General features: G+C 37.4%; 1 protein-coding gene across 1 annotated transcript in view; it reads left to right on the top strand.

Moving 5' to 3' along the window:
• ENPEP (glutamyl aminopeptidase) overlaps nt 1–20,588 on the top strand; it is an 82,674-nt gene extending 62,086 nt beyond the window's left edge. The window contains exons 14-20 of the mRNA XM_019417638.2: nt 6,082–6,232; nt 7,233–7,306; nt 7,412–7,516; nt 7,605–7,775; nt 9,881–10,021; nt 17,182–17,260; nt 18,655–20,588. Of these exons, the coding sequence (XP_019273183.2) occupies nt 6,082–6,232; nt 7,233–7,306; nt 7,412–7,516; nt 7,605–7,775; nt 9,881–10,021; nt 17,182–17,260; nt 18,655–18,807 (874 nt within the window). The 3' untranslated portion in view covers nt 18,808–20,588. The remainder of the gene's footprint in view (nt 1–6,081; nt 6,233–7,232; nt 7,307–7,411; nt 7,517–7,604; nt 7,776–9,880; nt 10,022–17,181; nt 17,261–18,654) is intronic.
• Nucleotides 20,589–21,898: the final 1,310 nt, after the last annotated feature.

Genomic DNA, 21,898 nt, shown 5'->3' with positions numbered 1-21,898 from the left:
GCTAAAAAAGGAGCTGGGGAACCAGATTAAAATCTTGGTTCTGTATAACCTTAAGTAAATTTCTTAACCTCTCTCTGACTCTTGAGTAGAATGGAGGTGACCTGGTGAGACTTGTAAGAAATAAATGAAGTAATGTGCATAAAGCGCCCCAACCAATGTCTGGCCTGTAGCAAGTACTTAATTAAAGTGTACCCCTTGACTGTCCCAGACACTGCACAGGCCTGGGAAATTAAGTGGTAAAGGAAGATAATATTTCAAAACATAATAGAACCATTAAGAATTCTTTTTGGGGGAAACTCTCCTCTGAATGCATCATGACCTTTTCCAAAGCTTGGCATCTTCTTGGCTGTTAGAAATTACACAGAATGGCACTATCTTTCTTTATGGTTTAATTCCCATCACAACACAATGCAGACAGTTCTTTTTGCTTTAAGAAGTGAAAGCCTCTTGAACAGCTCTCTCTGGGGAACTGTGTATATAAAGCAAATAACTCACGGAATTGAAAGACTTTCTCGCATTTGCTCAGCTCCTCGGCCACAGCCCCGTAAAATTTTGAAGAGATAAGGAAAGGGAGAAAGTGAAACAAATCTGAAAACCAAAAAGCATGTAGAATCACAGCAACCCATCTGGAAAATACCTGAGCTACCACCTGGGCTATTGAGCTATCACCCAATTTCTTTCTGTAACACATGAGGAAAACAAGACTCAGGGCAACAGAGTTCACTGGTGTTGACTGCATCCAGGTACAGATTACTCTGAAGCTTTAGGGAGAAAAAAGCAGAAACACATCACATTCACAGACAACACATTCAGATCACTCTGAAGCTTTAGGGAGAAAAAAGCAGAAACACATCACATTCACACACAACACATTCAGATCACTCTGAAGCTTTAGGGAGAAAAAAGGAGTTACACAGGTAAGTGCCTGGGGTAGGATAAGAATTCATACGGTTCCGCTCGGTTGTTCAAAGAGAAATGTAACTATCATGTTTCATAAGCAGGACTAAAAGAGCACATCTAAAAATAAATGCATTCTTGATTCCCCTGTCCCCAAATTTGAGGAGCCAGTACTCTTACTGCCCTGGATGAATATCCAGATGGGTACATTTGTCTAAGACAAGGAATAAAAATTCTTGCAACGCTTCAAGTCCCCCAGACAGGCTCAGTTTGAGTAGATGGCCAGTCCAGTAAAACCATCAAAGTTACCAACTTCCTTTAAAGTTCCTCCCTGCCCCCAACTCAGGCAGGTTGTAGGCCGGCTACCTGCAGCAGGAACAAGGTGCTTGATGTCCTTCCCATTGTTTGGCATGGAACTTCTACTTCTTCCCCCCCTTACTGGGCTGCCTCTCCTTCCTCCAGACCTAAGGCAAGGAGAGCCAGAAGGGAGAGCAGGTGAAGGGAAGAAAGAGCCTGACATACTGTCCACATTTGGTGCCGTCTGAACTTCGTAGATGTTGAATACTGACTCTTTTCCTTGTGTGCTGTTTTCTTCGGGTGTTTGCCATCCACACCCATTCTTATTGCTAAGAGTCTTTCTCCTGCAGTTCCTTGAGGTGAGCAAGTGAAAACCTCAGAACCACCTCTGCTCCACAGGAAGTATTCATATATCTTTTCCCCCAACATAGTCTGGAAGGATGGGCCACCCCATGCAGTCTTATCTCTTCACTGTGAGGCCAGAGCAGTAGTCAACTGTAGTCTCTTACCCTTTAGATTTCTTGGGTATCAGACACCAGGCCACTGTGCCTCCAAACTCCAGGTTACACAGGTAAAACTCGTCAAGTGGTCTCATTAAAGCCTCTTTTCCTAAGCTTGACATAAGGGGAAAAGCCTCTTGTATCTCTCTTTCCCCTGTGGAAGGAGAGCATTCACAGGACACTGACAGCACTCCCAAAAGTCCTCTTTTATTTTTATTAAAATTTTTTTTTAATGTTTATTTATTTTTGAGAGAGAGAGAGAAACAGAGACAGAGTGTGGGTGGGGGTGGGACAGAGAGAGAGGGAGACACAGAATCCGAAGCAGGCTCCAGTCTCTGAGCTGTCAGCACAGAGCCTGACACGGGGCTCAAACCCACACACCGTGAGATCATGACCTGAGCTGAAGTTGGATGCTTAATCGACTGAGCCACCCAGGTGGCCCCCTAAAGGCTTCTTTTAAAATGTCTCTCTCCCCCTAGCCTCTCCAATGCCTGCAATAGTCTAGTGGTGGGTTATCAGCTAAGAATCACAAAAATCTATACTGACCATGTTAGTTCCAATTTGGTGGGCCTGAATCTTACTTTGGGATTTAGGCCAAGGGGGGTTAGGCAAGGGGCCTTGCCAAAACTGAGAAAGAATCCTTTTTTTTTTTTTTTTTTTTTTTTTTTGTCCACCTGTTACCGTAGGTTTTTCCTTTTCAGTAGCTTATATTGTGCTCTGTGGCCCACTCTGTGCTACAGCCAGGAGAGGGGTGAAGAGTAACATAAGGGAAAGCAGAGAGTACTGGCTAGCAAGCCAGTGGGTGGGAGCAGGGGTCTCTAGGTGAAGAAAGAAGGGCAGAAAGGATGGCTTAAAGGGCCACCTAAGCTAATGATGTGGACAGAATTTCAGCCAGGCTTCACAGAGCAGTGGCTCCTATGACATCCAAAGTGAGGAGCAGGTTAGCAAATAAAGACAGCCAGTGAACATCAGCTATGCCAGGTTACAGATCTCTAGGTCACTAGTTTTACCATTTTATAGGTGTTTGAGAGGTGACCAGAGCACAACACAGACCTGGATAAGCAACCTCACCCTCCCAATCTCCCCCCAACCCCAACGCTGCCCATGGACTCCCTTTTAAAGGAGAAGTAATCAACTAAGTAATCAAAAAGGATCTATTTGTTTGCAAAGCGACTGTTTTAAGCCAGAAATTAGAATTTAATTGGCAAGTGAACCCTGAGAGATCAGACACATGGGAACTTTTGAAATTCTCCATACCACCCAAGGCTTCGCGGGGGAACATGAGCACATGAGGTCAGTTCCTTCCACCCAGGCACCTCTCTGAACTGTTTCTAATGTCCCAGTAAAGAGTAATGTTTGGCAAGACACTATGCTTACCTCAGCTTCTCTGAGGACTATGCTGTCTTTCCAGGTCACATCCAGGGAAGCAAAAACAAACCCTTTGTTACAGGATTCCCCAAACTTCCTGGCTGCCCTAGCCAAAGATAGGAGAGCAAGAATTCTCTCATTAGACCTGCTTGTCCTCTTGGCCATTGAGTTTGGTGGAAACTTTAAGTTTTAGCTTCCCTCTTCTCTGGATTATAGGACAGTTTAAGTCCATCAAGCTAGGCTTCTGCTAGATTGATGGAAGATTTTTTTTTAATGTTTACTGATTTTGAGAGAGAGAGAGAGAATGTGAGCAGAGGAGGGGCAGAGGGAGAGGAAGAGAGAGAGAATCCCAAGCAGGCTCCACACTTTCAGTGCAAATCCCAACGCATGGCTCCATCTCATGAACCTGAGATCATGACCTGAGCCGAAATCAAGAATCGAACATTCAACTGACTGAGTCACCCAGGTGCCCCTGGATGATTTTTGAATAAAGAAAATTCTTAACCACATCTGGCTTTCAGAAATGCTGTATGTCTATGGATTTAACTAATGGAATTTGAGACTCAAAGTTGCATAAGAATGATATCCTAGGTTGAGTTCCCTTTCTAGAAATAGAGTATGAAATGTGGGTTAATGTATGTGTAGTTTATTGAGAGAGAACTCTCATGAGATAGGGAGTATGAGAAACAGAATGGGACAGGGATAAAAAGCTAAGCCATAATATGGTCTCAGATGGAGTCGAGCTTTGCTAGATTCCACTAGAAAGCTATGAATTGTGCTGAAGAGTGGGTCCAACTTGAGGGAAACAGGTTGGCTTATTTTATTCCTGAATCCTAAAATTAATGGCCAGGGGTGGGGATTGCATAACCTTTTAGGTAGGATGGCTGTATTTGGCCAAGGGCTATTCTCTGAAGAAGGTGGCAGCTGTGAGCCAACACAGGACTGTAAGGGGATTTGAGAAGGGCACTAGAGATGACTTTGTTCTCAAAAGCAGGTCTTCACATGTGGTCCCAGCAGTATCAATACTACCTAGGAACTTGTGAGAAATTCAGATTCTTAGGCTCTATTCCAAACCTGCCAAATCAGAACCCCTGCTAAATCAGGAGTATGTGATTGAATGAACTTTCCAGGTGTTGCAGATGTATGCTCAAATTTGAGAATCATAGTTCTAAATGATACTGCTCTTCAGGGCGCCTAGGTTAAGAGTCCGACTTCAGCTGAGGTCATGATCTCGGGGCTCATGAGTTCAAGCCCTGTGTCGGACTCTGTGCTGACAGCTCAGAGCCTGGAGCCTGCTTTGGATTCTGTGTCTTCCTCTGCCCTACCCCCACTCACACTCTGTCTCTGTCTCTCAAAAATAAATAAATGTTAAATGATGCTGCTCTTCCTCTGGAGTTATCAAATACCAGTAGGAGCTGTGGAGTAACATAATTTGTGGAAAAAGAAAGGTGCATCAGCTAATTTCTCAAAATGTCATCCCTATAATAATCAGCAAAAATTCACTCCCAGTCCAGCGTTCTGACCATATGACTCAGACTTAAAGAAAACAAGTGATACCAAAACGGAACTGTTGCGTAGCTATCAAGCATGTTGGAAAATATAAGGCAATGGGATAGGATATTGATTTTCAACATTTGAATACATAGTATTCCCTTCTTACTTCTACTTATGCTACCTAATTAGCCAATTCTTCTGGCCTTAGTAACCAAGACTCATTCCTTCCAATCTTCACCTATCTGAAATGTACAGACCACTTGGCTTCTGACCAAACAATCTGTCATCCTTCCTAAACTTTCATTGTTCTCTTCGCTAAATTGATCCTCAGAGCAACAACTATTCTTCATAACCACCTTAAAAAATCACCAACTGGACATGGCTGTTGCTCTATCCACCAGGGAAAATAGAGAATCATTAAAATTAGAAAATTCTCAAGTTTCAAGTATCAACACAAAATTCTACATTTTTTTTTTTTTTACTTAACCAACATTCTGAATAAAACACACCATTTCTCCATATTATTTATACTATTATTAAGGGAGGTTGAATGCTTCAAAATATAATTCCTTCTAAATAAGATCAGGAACTGAGAAAATAGGGGAAATCAACTCTCTGAACTGAAAACAAGCTGTGTATCATATCTCATTATGTAAATCAAATGATATCAAAGATTTGTATTCTTCTCTATCTGTCCAATATTAGTACATCCTGTAATCAAACTCTTGGGAAGAAATCAAGATATATTTACTGTCTTATTTATTCACAAAATAATTTCAAACATAATAGCCAACACATCGATATTACTAATTCAATAATTCAACATTTATTATTTAACTTAAACTTTCAAAATGTAATTTGAAAAGGCAGGATTCCCATCTAAGGTTCTTTTTTAAAACCTAGTCTAAAATGTGAGGCATAACAGATTTCTGAGAACAGTATTTCAAAAGGCTCTAGAATCCCTTTTAAGGAGGAAGAAATTGGATTCTTTAAACTTTGAAATGTCAATAGAAACTTCAGATTTTGTGGAAGAACAAAATCTATATTTATTAGTATTACTTGGACGTATATGAAAAAGATGTTTTAATGGGCAATATAAGTTAAATTGGAATGTTTTAAGTATTCATAATTCATGAGTGTTGTCATTCATGCTTCTTCACATCAAATGTAATTTCCATAAGATATATTTATCATGGTACATATGTATATTACAATCAGCTTATGTCTATCCATCAATATTAGCCATAGCTAAATGGCTTTTATCCAAAATTTTACCTCAGCAATTTTTCAAATGTACTTTTCAATATTCTGTCTTCCACTTTACTACTGAAAGTATGAAAGCACTAATGCATCATGTGAACAAACCTCTTTGACTTGCCCCCCCAAAATAAATCCATTTTCTTAATTGTTTAATAGAAGGATTCTCATTAATGTTGAATTCTGTGATTTCCGTATGAGTACTTTCAGTCAAATGAGTACTAGTCTATGGTTTTAAATTAACTGTTTTTTTTTTTCTCTTCCCTAGAGCTCAACTTCTAGATTATAAGATGGCTCTAAACTTGACCAAGTATCTCAGAAAGGAAGAAGATTTTTTACCATGGCAGAGAGCAATTTCAGCTGTAACCTATATCATTAGCATGTTTGAAGATGATAAAGAGCTTTACCCTGTGATTGAGGTGATGTTAATGCTAGATCTTATGAAAGTAAATGTGTAGCAATTAGAAGAGTAGGGAGATTTCTGAGAGAAGGAGCTTCCAAAGCACATCGACCTGCCAAGTGAAATGAAAGGAAAGTACAATGACATGACTAGTCAAACCAAAGAGATGCTATCTCTGTTTTTTTCCAACTTGAAGTATGTCCATATTTCTGGTTCAGTATACCACATAATGATATATTTTAGTGTTGGAAAGAATACAAGAATTAATATTTTAGTTAAAATAGACAAGATACTAACTAGATCTTATTTTTAATGGACTTGTCAATGTTAAAATGAATTTATTCTTACCAAAATATAACATTATATTTCCTTATTCTTACTGCTGTTATTTCCACGTTGAGAGTTTGTGATGGGCTAGTCATTCTGATTACTTTGTTTTGTGATTTCTGACACACTTTGCTAGGTCACTTGCGATTTTAAGGAAATTCTGGATTCAAATCTGTAGCTCTTCTACTTACTAAATGCAATAACTTGGACAAATGTTTTAATATTTGTGAGTCTTCATTTCCTTCATACAGTAGGAATGTCAGCACTTCACTGTCCATGGCAATGGGATAGTGTAGACCATATAAAATAAAAACCCTTTGTAAATCCAAAAGCAATGTACATACATTAGTTATCACTATTTTAATGTCATCAATACTTGATTAATCTTCTTAGTGCAGTAGGTAGGTCAGGTGTTACTCTACTTATCACAAATGTTATTAACTAAAAAGTAGAGCTTAAAAGGGGCTTACCCAACGTTTTACAAAACATTAGAGAATCACCCAGGATGTTCTTATCTTCAAGACTGAAGCAAATTTGCAATGTGATAGAACTGAATACGTCCCTTCCCTAAGGAGAGACCCAAAGTTCTCTGGACTAGTATGAAAGAAGATTACAACAGGGGCTTCATATTATAATTATTAAGAAACTTGATAAACAGTAAATTCTTACTGTACATGGTGCTTTTATTTCAGGAATACTTCCGGAGTCAAGTGAAGCCCATTGCAGATTTTCTGGGATGGAATGATGTTGGAGACCACCTTACAAAGTTATTTCTTACATTTTTAAATTTTCACTTAATATTTGTCAGTGTATGTTAAAACATGTTAAAAAGTGCTCAAGGCCCCAGCTTTGTGTGTGTTTGTTTTTTAAGGTTACTACGTGCTTCCGTATTAGGGCTTGCGTGCAAGATGGGAGATCAAGAAGCTTTGGACAATGCTACCCAATTATTTCAGCAGTGGCTGAGTGGGACTGTAAGGTGACTGTCCAGCATGTGTTCATTTCTAGAGGCCTTCAAACTTAGAAATGAAGACTTTAAACCTCTGAAACACTGTTTCTTCTTCTAGGCTTCCTGTAAACCTCAGGCTTCTGGTATATCGGTATGGAATGCAGAACTCTGGTAATGAGACTTCATGGAACTATACTCTTGATCAATACCAGAAAACTTCATTAGCTCAGGAAAAAGAAAAACTACTGTATGGATTAGCCTCAGTGAAGAATGTTACTCTTCTGTCCAGGTAACTTTTTTCTTCACTTATATGAATGGCATTTGATGGCTTATGTGTCACTTTAAGATGCTAATTAAAGTAAGATGCATTTCCAAGAACATCTATTATAACATATTTTCCCAGCAAGAAACAAAATATCCATGTAAGAGTGGAATAAAGAAGGGTAACCTCACATGAAAACATGCTGGAGGTAGGCAGTTTCTAGTTGTGAGCAGTGGTTCAATATTTTCATCCAGGACCTGGGGTGTTTCTCTTTCCATTCTGCCATCCTCAACATATTGGATGTCTCATAACTTCTAGAGCTCCAAGTATTTTGTCTTCACGCAAATATGTTAAGTGAAAGCAGAACAAGAGCAAAGAGTTTCTCCTCACAAGTTTCTTTTATGCTAAAGTCGAATTATCTCCACTTCCCCTCATAACTAGAACTGGATCACACTTGATCATTCTGGGTTATACTCTAGGTCTACCACTTGATCATTTGCTGACTAGGAAGAACTTGAATTCCTTTGACTGATTGGGGCCATCGTCATACTCTGAGGCTGGGGTAGGAGCCTACCTACTTCCCTAGGATCAGGGATACCTTGATCCAAGCCCAGAACAAAATTGTTTCTGTCAGCAGAGAAGGAGTATCTGCCACAATATGCGCACGCGCGCACACACACACACACACACACACACACACACACACACATTTATATTCCACTCAGAAAGACTGCTTGAAGACCATCTATGAATCTTCTCCCACTACACCTATGCCTCCAAATCAACTAACATCTGTCTTCATTCATATGTTGTATGGTTATGGTTTCTGAGTTATTTACTTCATTCATTTAACCAACACTTAGGATGTCCTTTCTATATATAGGTCTATAAATTGTGGGAGTAAAAATGAATAAGATGTGGTATCTATCCTTGAGAAGCTTATAGCTCATGAGAGAGGCACAATATAAATATAAATAGGAAATTACAATGCAATACCCAATTTGTAAGGACTATTGGCAACACCTTGTATCCACCTGGCAGAGCCAATAATACTTTTTCACCATCTTATCTCAAAGTAGATGTCAATTCTCCTTCTCGCTGCCCTAAAATAGTCTATCAAGAACTTGATCATTTTGCCACTCCATAAAACATGATATTGACCCATTATTTTGATGGCATTGTTCTATCTGATGAGAAAATTAGCAAGTGCTTACATGCCTTACTAAGACTCTTATGAATTAGAGAATAAAAGATAAGTTACACAAAAATTCAGGACCACCACTAAAGTGCAGTTTCTGGAAGTTCACTGGTCTAGAGTATGTCAAGGTATGCCCTCTAGGTACAGCCATGGCATAAAGTTAATAAAAAATCTATTGGGGCGCCTGGGTGGCGCAGTCGGTTAAGCGTCCGACTTCAGCCAGGTCACGATCTCACGGTCCGTGAGTTCGAGCCCCGCGTCAGGCTCTGGGCTGATGGCTCAGAGCCTGGAGCCTGTTTCCGATTCTGTGTCTCCCTCTCTCTCTGTCCCTCCCCCGTTCATGCTCTGTCTCTCTCTGTCCCAAAAATAAATAAACGTTGAAAAAAAAAATTAAAAAAAAAATCTATTGATTTGGTCACTTAATTTATCTTGGACTTATTTGCATTATACTATAATTATAGGTAATTAATCTAACCATATAGGTTACGTTAAAAGGTTGTTTCCTACAATCTAAGGAAGAACAAATAAGATGTGACTATTATCCTCTAGAAAATAAAAGTATAAATACTTTCCCTTAATTTACTGGCTCCCTTTTTTTTTTCCCAGTGGGATAATAAGTGGGTGAAGTGCTTTTATTCAATAAGTGCAGTTAATTTTTAAAATTTTTTTTTCAACGTTTTTTATTTATTTTTGGCACAGAGAGAGACAGAGCATGAACGGGGGAGGGACAGAGAGAGAGGGAGACACAGAATCGGAAACAGGCTCCAGGCTCTGAGCCATCAGCCCAGAGCCTGACGCGGGGCTCGAACTCACGGACCGCGAGATCGTGACCTGGCTGAAGTCGGACGCTTAGCCGACTGCGCCACCCAGGCGCCCCAATTTTTAAAAGTTAATAGCTAAAATTTGAATTGTTTTTCTCTTTGGATTTTCTTAGATATTTGGATTTTCTCAAGGACCCAAATCTTATTAAAACTCAGGATGTGTTTACAGTCATCCGATATATCTCATATAACAGCTATGGGAAGACCATGGCCTGGAATTGGATTCAACTCAACTGGGACTATCTAGTCAACAGGTGGGATAATCAGCTAATGGTCTGTTGTTCTCTTTGTTTGATATCATCTACATATTCTGTTTCTTTTTGCTGTGCTTTCTCTGACATCTATACAATATCTGGAATGGCATATTATTAGAAGTAAAGGATCATGGTAGTTTCCTCCTAAGGAAGCAATATACTAGTTAATTTTAGGCCTAATTCCTTTTCTGGAAGTTATTGTTTTAACTGATCTACAGAGTTCTGAAATCTGGAGAGATGCCTAAATTGTATTATTTTTAGTTTGGTTAAAATAACTTAATATAAATCTCCCTGTTGTGTTAGCACTTAGTATAATTGCAGACACATATTTATTCTCGATTAATATTTAATGAAAACGAAGTGAGAACTTCTGGACCTAGGTTCACATTGTAGCTCTATATCTTACTGAGCTTATATGGATGATAATTTTTATCTCCCTTGACCAGATAATTAAACTTTAGGTATTTTGAAAACTTCTTAAAAAGGGACCTATATTTCCCAGGCAATAGCAATCTTAAGATGGGAAATAGAAAGGACAAGAGAACAAGTCAAACTAAAGGGATGCTTTCCCAAATTTATTTCTTCAGCCCCATGTAGAAGAAATGTTGCCATTCTTGGTGCTAATCTTCTAAATTTAATGCTTACTCCCATTTAAAAATAGATCCCAAATAAATGTGCAAACATTGACCAAAAGACCTTTACTGTGTGCAATCCCCACGGTGGGAAATAGGCCGTTATCCTCTCCTAATCTCTCCTGTTTTCCCATCAGCACTACCTAGTTGACAATGACTTATCAGAGATACTAACTATGAAGAAAATTTTCTGTTCTCTTTTTTACCCCATCACTCATCAGACTGCCATTAGGTTCATTCACATTTCTCATCCTTCTGAGATCCAGATTGCATCTGTATGTTTCAGCCCCAATACCCTACATTGCTTTTGCCTATTTGTGATGAAAATTTTTCCCCTTTTTGTTCTTGTAATTATTGAGTGAAACTGCTCCATCTCTATGAAGTTTGACTGGTGCGTGTGCATGCGTGTGTGTGTGTGTGTGTGTGTGTGTGTGTGTGTGTGATGCCTGTCCATCTGTGTATAACCATTTCAATGAAAGGCGTGATGGAATTAATAAATCTACCTATTGGGAACATGTTGTTATCTGGAGATAACACTTCATATTATGCAAGCTAGTACTTCCATTTGCTTACTATATGCCTAGTGACATGTACTGAGTTTTTTGTTTTAATCAAAAAGACCGTAAGTCATTTTTTTTGGCCTTTGCTGCAAGAAACCTATGCAGATAAAGAGTGCTTACTTCTGAATTATTATAAAAAAAAGAGTAAATAATGTTCCATTTTGCATAATAAAGTGGCCATTCCCTTATTGTTTATTAAATAAAATACTTCTCAAGGCCTATTTGAATAGTTCTAGTGTGATTGATTTCAAATAATGCATATTTCATTTAAAAAATTAGTTCACTGTCATTCCTCTTAATAATTAAGAACTAGAAAAAAACAGGTGTTACTTTGTCATAAAAGTCATAACCATCTGGTCCTCAAGTAAATTAGACCTAATCCTGAAATTAAAAAAAAATGATAAACTATTTCCAGTGCTACTTCCAAAACCCTTGCCCAGGGCTTTTAATATTTCTTCATAGTCTAATGATCTAATTCTCATGAGGCATTATTTCACATAGACTCAAACATAAAATTATATTACAACCACATGGTGAACACAAAAATAACGCCCAATATTAATTATGGTTAGTTTGAATAAATAGAATTTTCCCACTAAAATTGGATAGGATAAATTAAACAAAAATGAGCAAGCTATATACAAATATGTTCAAACTTGAATATTTTCCAGAATTCGAATGAGTGGTTTTCCTGCCTAGGATCCTGAACAACTTATTGTCATCCTAAAATAAATAAGCTGCTTTTTTATAAAGGGTTTGTCATATGACTTTTATGACAACTGATGGCCACATCACTAATGCCCTTTCTAGTTTGAGACTTAACCAAAAAGTTCCAAGGATACTTCAGCAGTTATTCTTTGATTTTGTTTATCCCAGTAAGGTCTTAGATGAAACTGTGAAGGGGAATGAACTTAGTAAGTCAGTAGTGTGGTGTGTTAGAGTTTGATTTTAATTTATGACTATGGATGAAAATTAAGTCAGTAGAGACATAATTGTAACTATTTAAAGACTGCCTCAAACAAAAAAATTAATTAGAATTTAATCAAAAGTTTTATGAGCATGAAATAATTTCTTTTGGATTATATGATAAAACTTATGTAAATATTAAATCCAAGAAGAGGATTGTTACATAATATTATTTTTAAAATATTTAAGATAAATCTTTATTTTAGTTTTAAAAGTAATTAATAGGATAAATATACAGCATATTTCCCTTTAAATGCTACAGGCTATGTGATGTTGGTTTATTGGTATAAACATATTTTGTTCTGGCATTTTTAGTATTTATACAAGTAGTTTCAGTCTTTACTCAATCTCTCCATTGCTAGTTCCCCAAAATATTCTTTAATTTATAGTCACTAAGAACAAAGCAGAAGAGGAATATTATAGAAATTATAGAAAGTCACTGAGAAAAATTGTGTTCTTACCTCTAATTAACAGACTTTCTTTGAATCTATAGAATATCATTACAGCAACTTAGTGTGATTCTCCTTTTTTATTTTTATCATTTTTATTTTTTTGTGTGATTCTCCTTTTTTAAATCCCCATTTTCTTATTATAAAATGAGTATGTATTTTATTGCACAAAATACAGATAAGCAAAAATAAGGATGCAAAAATCACTCATAATTCTACCATTTAGAAATAACTCTTATTGTCACACCACTGTTTCCTTGAGGTATTTTCCTATGGCTGTTTATTTATATAAAAGGAATCATATTATACATATGATTTTATAACCTGCTGTTTCCCCTGCATCATCCTATATCATGGATGTCTTTCATGTCTTTAAGTATGCTTCTTCAATGTTATTTCTAATGCTCAATCATATTTCAATGTCTTTTCATGTCTTTAAGTATGCTTCTTCAATGTTATTTCTAATGCTCAATCATATTTCAATGTGTAGATACATCTTAGTTTATTTGGCCAATCTCCATATGTTGGATCATAAAATTTTTCCAAACTTTGTGATGAATGTGGCAGAACTGTCACCCAGAAAAAGAAAATTACTCCTATCCTTGCTAATTGAGTATATAAAAACTGATATCTCATTTTAAATATAATTCTTTCACCCAGTAAATATTGTGTAACATCCATTATGTGCTAGGCACTGTGCCTGGCATTGAAGATATGATAGTAGAAACATACTGGTTCTCTGTCCTCATGGAGCTGAGAATCTGGTGATGGAGTCCAATATTAATTAAAGAATCACACTAATACATGTATACTTAAACCTTTAATAACTACAAATAGAAGAGGTTCTATGTACACTGAAAGAATGTAAAAGGGAAACTGACCAAGTCAGGAGAAGTTGGACTTTAAGGGCTTCCCCAAGGAAGTGACAATTGAGCTGAATTCTAAAGGAAAAGTGGGAGTGACTTATGGGAACAGGAGGTGAAGCACTCTTGGCTGAATGTCTACTATCAGAAAAGTAAAAAGATAATGGCCAACCTTTGCAGGGTCAGGTTAATATTTGGGCTGTTGTTATAAGAGCAATGATAAGCCACTAAGGGGTTTTAAGTAAGAAAGTGAAATGATTGATTTTACTTTAAAAAGAAAGCTCTGGTACTAAGTCACAGACCTAGATAGGGGCCAGAGTGGATTTGAGAGAAGCAGTCAGAGAGCTACTAGAAAAGTCCCAGCAAAAGATAGTGGCAGATTGGACTATGGATGTAATGATGAAGATGAAGAGATAGGAACAACATTTAGAACTTGGTGAATTAGAAACAGGACCGTCGTGAGGGGACAAGGATAGTGCCTAGATTTCTAGAAAACATAAGGCTTATAGAAGGAGAACAATGGCTTCAGTTTGCTATTTATGATGCCTTTGAGTCTCTTTTGAGATGTTGAAGTAGAGATGGTTTCAAGGAAGTTATAGTTCCTTGTCAAATGCTTAAATATTTAAGTTTAAAGTAAATCCAAGATCAAAAAATGCCCATTATATTTACTGGCATAAGAGCTATTAGTAACTCTAGAGATCTACTTTCTCAGTGGAGTGATGGGGGCAGAACCTAAATTGAAGCAAGTTAATAAAACAGTCAATGGTGAAAAAAAGAAGACAAGAAATGTAGAGGACTCTTTGAAAAGTTTGACTCTGGGGGGCGCCTGCGTGGCCTAGTCAGTTAAGCGTCCGACTTTGGCTCAAGTCATGATCTCACAGTTCACAGGTTCAAACCTTGCATCCGGCTCTGTGCTGATAGCTTGGAGCCTGGAGCCTGCTTCAGATTCTGTGTCTCCCTCTCTCTCTGCCCCTGCCCCACTCACACTCTGTCTCTCTCTGTCTCTCAAAAATAAATAGACATTAAAAAATTTATCAAAAATAACAAGAAATTCTTGGGGCGCCTGGGTGGCTCAGTCAGTTAAGCGTTTGACTTTGGCTCAGGTCATGATCTCACAGTCCGTGAGTTTGAGCCCCGCGTCGGGCTCTGTGCTGACAGCTCAGAGCCTGGAGCCTGTTTCGGATTCTGTGTCTCCCTCTCTCTCTGACCCTCCCCCATTCATGCTCTGTCTCTCTCTGTCTCAAAAATAAATAAAACGTTAAAAAAAAATTAAAAAAAAAGAAAAATAACAATAAATTCTTTAAAAAAATAAGTTAACTCTGGATGTGGCGGTGAGAAAAAAGGATATTAAGAGATGCCAGATCAAGGAAGAGGAGTTTTTTTCTTTCTTTATGTGGAAGTTCATTTTAATATGTTTAATATATTTTAAAGCTGATGAGAAAGACCCAGTGAAGAATGAGAGCTTTAACATGTAGTACAGAAAAGATTCTTTTAAATTTTTTTTTTTAACGTTTATTTATTTTTGAGACAGAGAGAGACAGAGAATGAACGGGGGAGGGCCAGAGAGAGAGGGAGACACAGAATCTGAAACAGGCTCCAGGCTCTGAGCTGTCAGCACAGAGCCCAACGCGGGGCTCGAATTCAGGGACCACGAGATCATGACCTGAGCCAAAGTGGGACGCTTAACCGACTGAGCCACCCAGGCGCCCCCAGAAAAGATTCTTTCAAAAATAAAGTTTTTAAGTGGAGAGAAGTCGGAGTCAATGCACAGATGATAGAAGAAAACTAGGTATCTTTGTATATTTGCAAACTAAAAGATGTAGGAGTTACCGTATATTTTCTCTGTGGATTAGAAGACAAGGTCATCTTTGTTGGAGAGGGAGGAAAGCAGGAGAATGTCTGGAGGTTGGAAGAGAGTGACAACACTTGAAAAAAGTAATTCAAGGATAAAGAGAATGAATTGACCAGGGTAATGTAGGAGGACTGTCAATGTGGAGCGTCCATTTAAGATTGATATTATGAATTTTTAGTGAAACATTATGAAGAAAGTTGGGTGACCGTCCTTGACAGATTAGCCACCTGGTGCAAACACAGAGGAAATGGGCAGTTGATTTTCTCCAAAGCTGGATTTCTGCTGGGAACAAATTATTAAACTATAAGGGAGTTTAGGGCTTAGGGAAAAAAAATGTTGAAAATGGTAGACCAAGGAATCAAAACTATATAAGAAAATAAGTGCAAGGAAAAGGAAGATCTGATGGTCTGGTGGCACTGGACCTGGTACACTGACAATGGTTAGTTATTAGAACATTTCATGTTTTTTCCCATTGGCATATTTTGTCTTTATGTTTCTTCTGCAAACTGTGGATTCATTTGCTTGATAATTTCACGTTGGCATATTTCTCCCTTTTAAATTTTTATAGTGAAATGTATTTGTATAGTGAAGAACTGTATAGTGAAATATTTACATAGTGAAAATATTTGCTCTTTTCACATCAAAACAACAAATTTTGACTTAATTTTATGAGGTTGAATTTTAGTATAAACAATTTTTAAGATGTGTGTAATAATCTTAGTTTTTATCTCCATGGTTTCTGCTTCTGTTATGTGATAATTTTTAAGTGTAGAATTTCTCCTACCATTTGTTTACCTCTCTATATAGTGATATATTTTCTTTTATTCTTCTCTGGCATTCCAGTGGTTCAAAGTTAATACATAATTCTTGTGGTTGTTTTTCTTACACTGTGACTAGTTGTGATGAGATTTTTACCTGTATCATAATTATTCATATTACGGTCTGTAAGGAAATTTCTGATCCTTGCTCTTTAAGAGAAAAAGTGCAAAAGGGAAAGGAATCGAGTATCATCTCTAAAATCCTATCTTTGCACTTAGCTGTAAGTGTCTTTGCTTAGTCTAATATAGATCATATAGGCTAATATAAACCAATATGGTATGCAAGTAGCTAATAGAGCTTTTTGAAAGAAGAATGAATAGCTTATATTCAAATTTCTGCACCTGCGGGAAGATGCACAGAGTATTTGTCACAATAAAGGTGACTAGAGCTACCCTGCTGTATCGAAAATACAGACATGCAGCAGCTTAAAGGATATGCGTAATTATTTCTCACTCAGGTTAGTCTGCTGAAGTGAGCATTCTAAGTTGTTGAAGTAGTTCTACTCTATGAGACATAGGACCTTATCCGATTGGTGTGGTTGAAGGTTGGAGGGAGGGGAGAAAAAGAAGTCCAAGGCAAGCGATTTTCCTTTACCGAAGCAAGGAGGCAGTGGTTGAACATACCGCTTCTGCTCGTGTTCCACTGATACGAACTGAGCCACCCATCTGCACCTCGCTATGAGGGAGGCTGACAAATGTAATCTCTATCTGGGTTCTCACAGTGCAGGAAAGAAGAACAGATTTGGGGAATACAGCAAGCAGTCTACCACATCCGGGATAGTGTTGTGGATCTGTCTACAAAAAAAGTGAAGGATTTACTAAGAATGCTTCCTGAATAGAAATATTAAATTAAATGTGTTTCTATGTTTTACTTACTCTGCAAATTACTTTAACACACACACACACACACACACACACACACACACACACACAAATCAAAAGCAGATGTCTACATCTAGAGAAATGATTTAAAGTTCTAGGCACTTATATTCCCTTTTACTTCCTTAAACTTCTCTTTAGATATACACTCAATGACAGAAACCTTGGCAGAATTGTCACCATAGCAGAACCATTCAACACCGAACTGCAGCTCTGGCAGGTATGAACCTAAATCCCTCTGGACTTGTCCAGGAAGAAAGAATTTAACTGTTTTCTTTGTTTCAAACAGAAATGGCATTTTCTCTATTGGGGTCGCAGAAGACAGGGAGAAAGAAATAATTCTTATATCTAATTAAATGTTTACCTATTTTTTTCTAAACTGAAAAACATTCAAATAATCAAGAAACAAAGTTTAAAAGTGGAGAAAGCTGAGGCCTTAGGAGGCTTAGAAGGCTACCTTTTGGCTTATCAAAGCTTGGATAGTATGTGTCCCCCGGTAAATGTAGCTTGGAATAAGATGGTCAAGATTTGATTCCTCTTAAAATTCATAGTTTTGGAATTAAATTTTTTTCAATGTTTATTTATTTTTTAGAGAGGGAGAGAATGTGAGTGAGTGGGGGAGGGCCAGAGAGAGAGGGAGACACAGAACCTGAAGCAGGCTCCAGGCTGTCAGCACAGAGCCCAACGTGGAGCTTGAACCCACAAACCATGAGATCATGACCTGAGCTGAAGTCCAACACTTAACTGACTGAGCCACCCAGGCACCCCTTTATAGTTTTGGAATTTAAAGACTTTTTAGGTTTCAAATTATCTCAGTTCCCAGAAGGAAAAACATTTATTAATGTTGGACAGAGATCATATGAATTTTCAGTATCTGCATATTATATGTTGGAATGATAATATTCTGTGTATTAAGAAACAAAATTCAGGCACCTGGGTGGCTTAGTCAGTTGGGTGTCCAGCTCTTGATTTCGGCTTAGGTCATGATCTCATGGTTCATGGACCAGTGCAGAGCCTGCTCCCTCTCTCTCTGCACCTTCCCCACCTCAAAAACTAATTAGTTAATTAATTAATTAATTTAGAAAGAAACAAAAGAATTCTCATTTTTGTAAGTAGCAAACAACACTATAATTGAATTTGGGGAAAGACTTTGGAAGGAAGAGGAAAAATAGAACGAAGGTTAAAAGAGATGTTATTGGAAGTCCTTAATAAGTGAATTGAGAGTATGTTAATATATTTCCGACTCCTGAAGTGAAAGGCTAATAAGGAAAGCCATCATTCCGCAGACCAGGTTTTCCAGGGAATGCCTGGGGAATGCATAGGAAACAGAGAAAGCCCCAGAAGCACAGCAGGCCATGCCAGCAATTTAGTGTGCTTCTCCTTCTCCAATATGGCAGAGCCTCCTTTGACTTGACATGGTGCCAGAAGTCCAGTAATGACTGCTAATGTAAGAGATGGGCTTAATCTAAACGATGCACCAAGACTGTACCTTGGTGTTGTACAATAATAATGAATTTCCAGGGAAGAAAGAAACCAATCCAGTTTGTAAGTAAAAGTCTTGAAGACTAGTTGGGCTTAAAATGACTTTCTTAATTATTTCCCTTTCTTTTCTAGATGGAAAGCTTTTTCAAAAAATATCCAGAAGCTGGAGCGGGAGAAAAACCTAGGCAGCAAGTGCTGGAAACAGTGAAGAACAATATTGAGTGGTTAAAACAAAATAGAAACACCATAAGACAATGGTTTTTGGATTTACCTAAGAATGGTTAATGTGTTCAAATATCATGTTTTAATTTTGTGAATCTATTGTTTCTCCTGTTAAACATTTGGTGGCCTAATTTAGAAGCACCATGGAGGGAGTCTTATACCCAGATACTGCTTTTGCTAAGTAGTGTGTTTATATGTCTTGCAAAACTTTTAAATTGTTCTTCTTTGTTTATGAAGGAAGATACTAATAGAGTAGTTAATGTACTCAGGGATTTCTTCTAAGTGTACTTCATAGGAGATTCTTTGCAAACTGAAGAGAATTTAATAGCCATTTTAATGTCTTTAAATATCATTCTCTATATCTTAAATCTGTGAAAATAGAACAATTTGGTCTTAGCTTTACATTTTTAGTACCAAAGAAACACCACTTAATCTTCTCTCTTGATTGATTTTTAAAGTTTAAATACCAGTACTTGAGGGACCAAAATTACCATCTTAATCTTTATTTTATTATTCAGAATTACACATATCTAATATCATTATATTCACATGTGTCCTACTCCTTTAAATCCTCAAAAGTAACCCAGGTTTAAATTTTACTCAAGGATTGCATGAATTAGCCAAATAAATGGCTTTTGCCTTCACTACAAAATCAACAAGTGAACTCTCTTTGCCTTTATAAAATAAATCTGAATGATTAACTTGAAAAAAATATATTGTTTTCCAGTGTCACTTTACTCTCGAATAATAATGACTGCAGCGTTCCCCAAATAATTTAGCATGAGGCAAATATGATTCAAGAACCTAGCCTTTTTCATGCTTGGTACTCTGTCATCCTGTTCCATTCCCTACAAAGCTCCTTCAAATATGCTATGAAATTAGAGGGAAGATAGTGCTTAACTTTGCTCCATGGATTTTAGAGGAAAAAGGCTAAATAATTGGAAACTGGTCAGGAAAGAGAGAAGGCTGATTATTCCATAAAACTAAATGGAATTAGAATTTAGCTTTGATCTAACCTAGCAATCTAAGTGTGAAAATGAGGAAACCCATGTATGTCTCCAGCATGACTCTGCATATCTGAGGATATTTCTTCTTATAGACAACTTTTATGTATAAGCCCTTAGATCCTAATCCATACAGAATAGCACCGATCAAATTTATGTTTGTGACTTGATTAAAGACATCAATTTTGTAGAAGCCGGTGGCAAGAATATGTTTAAAATGGCACTTGGTGCCTAGTGGACCCACAATGTAAGTCCAATAGGCAGAAAAGAAGGTAAATGACTATGTTCCAGTCTGCTATATCTAGAAAATCTAAATTTATTTGGAACCTTCAGAAGTATAAAATAATTTAAGATTGGTCTGATGATAATTCAAGCATATAAGAACAATGAAAATCTTAGCTTTGACTTTACTTACATAATAATGTGCCTCCATTAATACTCCCAAATTTTGTAAACTTTCCTACTGCTCTTTCATAATTATTGCTTCTCAATCTACGCAGCTAAACTGGCAAATTCAAATGTGGACTGGGGGAAAAAGATTAAAAAAAAAAAAGAAATTTCCAGACCAGAACTTTAAAAATATTTAAAGAAGAAGAAAAGAAGAAAAGACACATTAACACCATAAATCATCAGGAAAGTCCCACTATCCGCATGAGGCTTAACACCCTAACTACAGATTAATCATAATCAAAACCAGCAGTTCAAGTCTATGTATTGTTTCAAGTGGACAAATAAGGAGTGGAATGGTTTATCCTCCTGCTTTATGTAATAAATTATTTTTTAAAGAAAAATGTAAGTTTGAGGGCGATGGTAAATAAAGAAATTCCAACTTGCGTACAAGTTATTCTGTGTCCTTCCACTTTAAGCACCACAATGGAGAATCAATTGCTTAGCTTTCTTTACCCCACGTGAAAAAGAAATGTGTACACCTCTGTCATAATAACTCCACTAGCCCTTTGGGCCCTTCCCACAAGCATCTGGTTTTTAAAAGGCTGACGACCGATAGACCTATGCCAAGAACAATTTACTACTCTGCTTGCTTGGTTTGTCATGATTTTCACAAGGGAGGAAAATTAGTATGTTGTTTCCAAAATTAAAACACAGCAAACCATCAACTTTAAAAAATTAACTGGAAGAAATGATCGGCAAGTTCATGTAACAAGGGGCAGGGCCGGTATTAGTACCTTTGACCTAGGCAGTCTACTGTATCCCAGATCATTGCTGTGTACCCACATGAATATAAACTAGGAATTCAAATAACAAACATAAAAGTGATAGATGGAGAAGGTCTGGGAAGCAGAGATAAACAGCTAGGTTGATGGCAATGGTATTCCTATAGTTTACCCTCCATGTTGGTAAAGTGTAAGTCGAAAAATAAACATAAGGTGGCAACAAAAATTTAGTGCCACAATTCTCAAAGGAAATTGAGAATAAGGAGGGAACAGAAGTAGGGGAATAGGAAGACGAGTGGAGCTTTTCAAAACATTACTAATAACAGTAGCAAAGTTTTTCTTTTAACCAAGCACTGTTTTAAATACTAGCACTCCACATACATTAATTTCTATATTTAAATTTATAAAAACCCCATGAGGTAGATACTGTTAATGTCCTATGTTATAGACGGAAACACTAAGAGAAGTTGGAGAACTTGCTCAAGTCATTAGTGTCCGGCACCAGCCAGAATTTGAATCTTGGCAATTTATCATCAGAACCTTTGTCCTCAACCACAGTGTTAGAACAGCAACATGTGCTTTATAACTGGAGTGCTCCGGATTTGAATTTCAGCTACTTGATAGTCAAGTACCTTCAATCTCTCTATTGCTCAGTTTTCTCATCTATAAAGTGGGGATAAAAATGACTATCTCAATGGGTTATTGTGAGGATTAAATGCAAAAATGCATGTAAAGGATGAATGTATGGGAAATAATCACTGGATAAACAAACACTAGACACTTTTATTTTCATTATTATGGTATCTCCTAGTCCCCACTTAAGACACTAGTTTGCATAACACGGTAAATCTGGGTTCAAGAATAACCAAACCTAAGCAACTGAAGGCACTAAGGAGAGGCAGTGTGTCAAACTATGCTGTCGTTCACAGTCACTGCCCCTCCCTAAAGAGGATCTCATTATCTCTAGCATGGTCCAGC

Source organism: Panthera pardus, unplaced genomic scaffold (genome assembly GCF_024362965.1).
Source record: "Panthera pardus isolate Hobbes unplaced genomic scaffold, ASM2436296v1 HiC_scaffold_13, whole genome shotgun sequence".
NCBI classification, from domain to species: Eukaryota; Metazoa; Chordata; class Mammalia; order Carnivora; family Felidae; genus Panthera; species Panthera pardus.
This window is presented reverse-complemented; position numbering and strand designations above follow the sequence as displayed.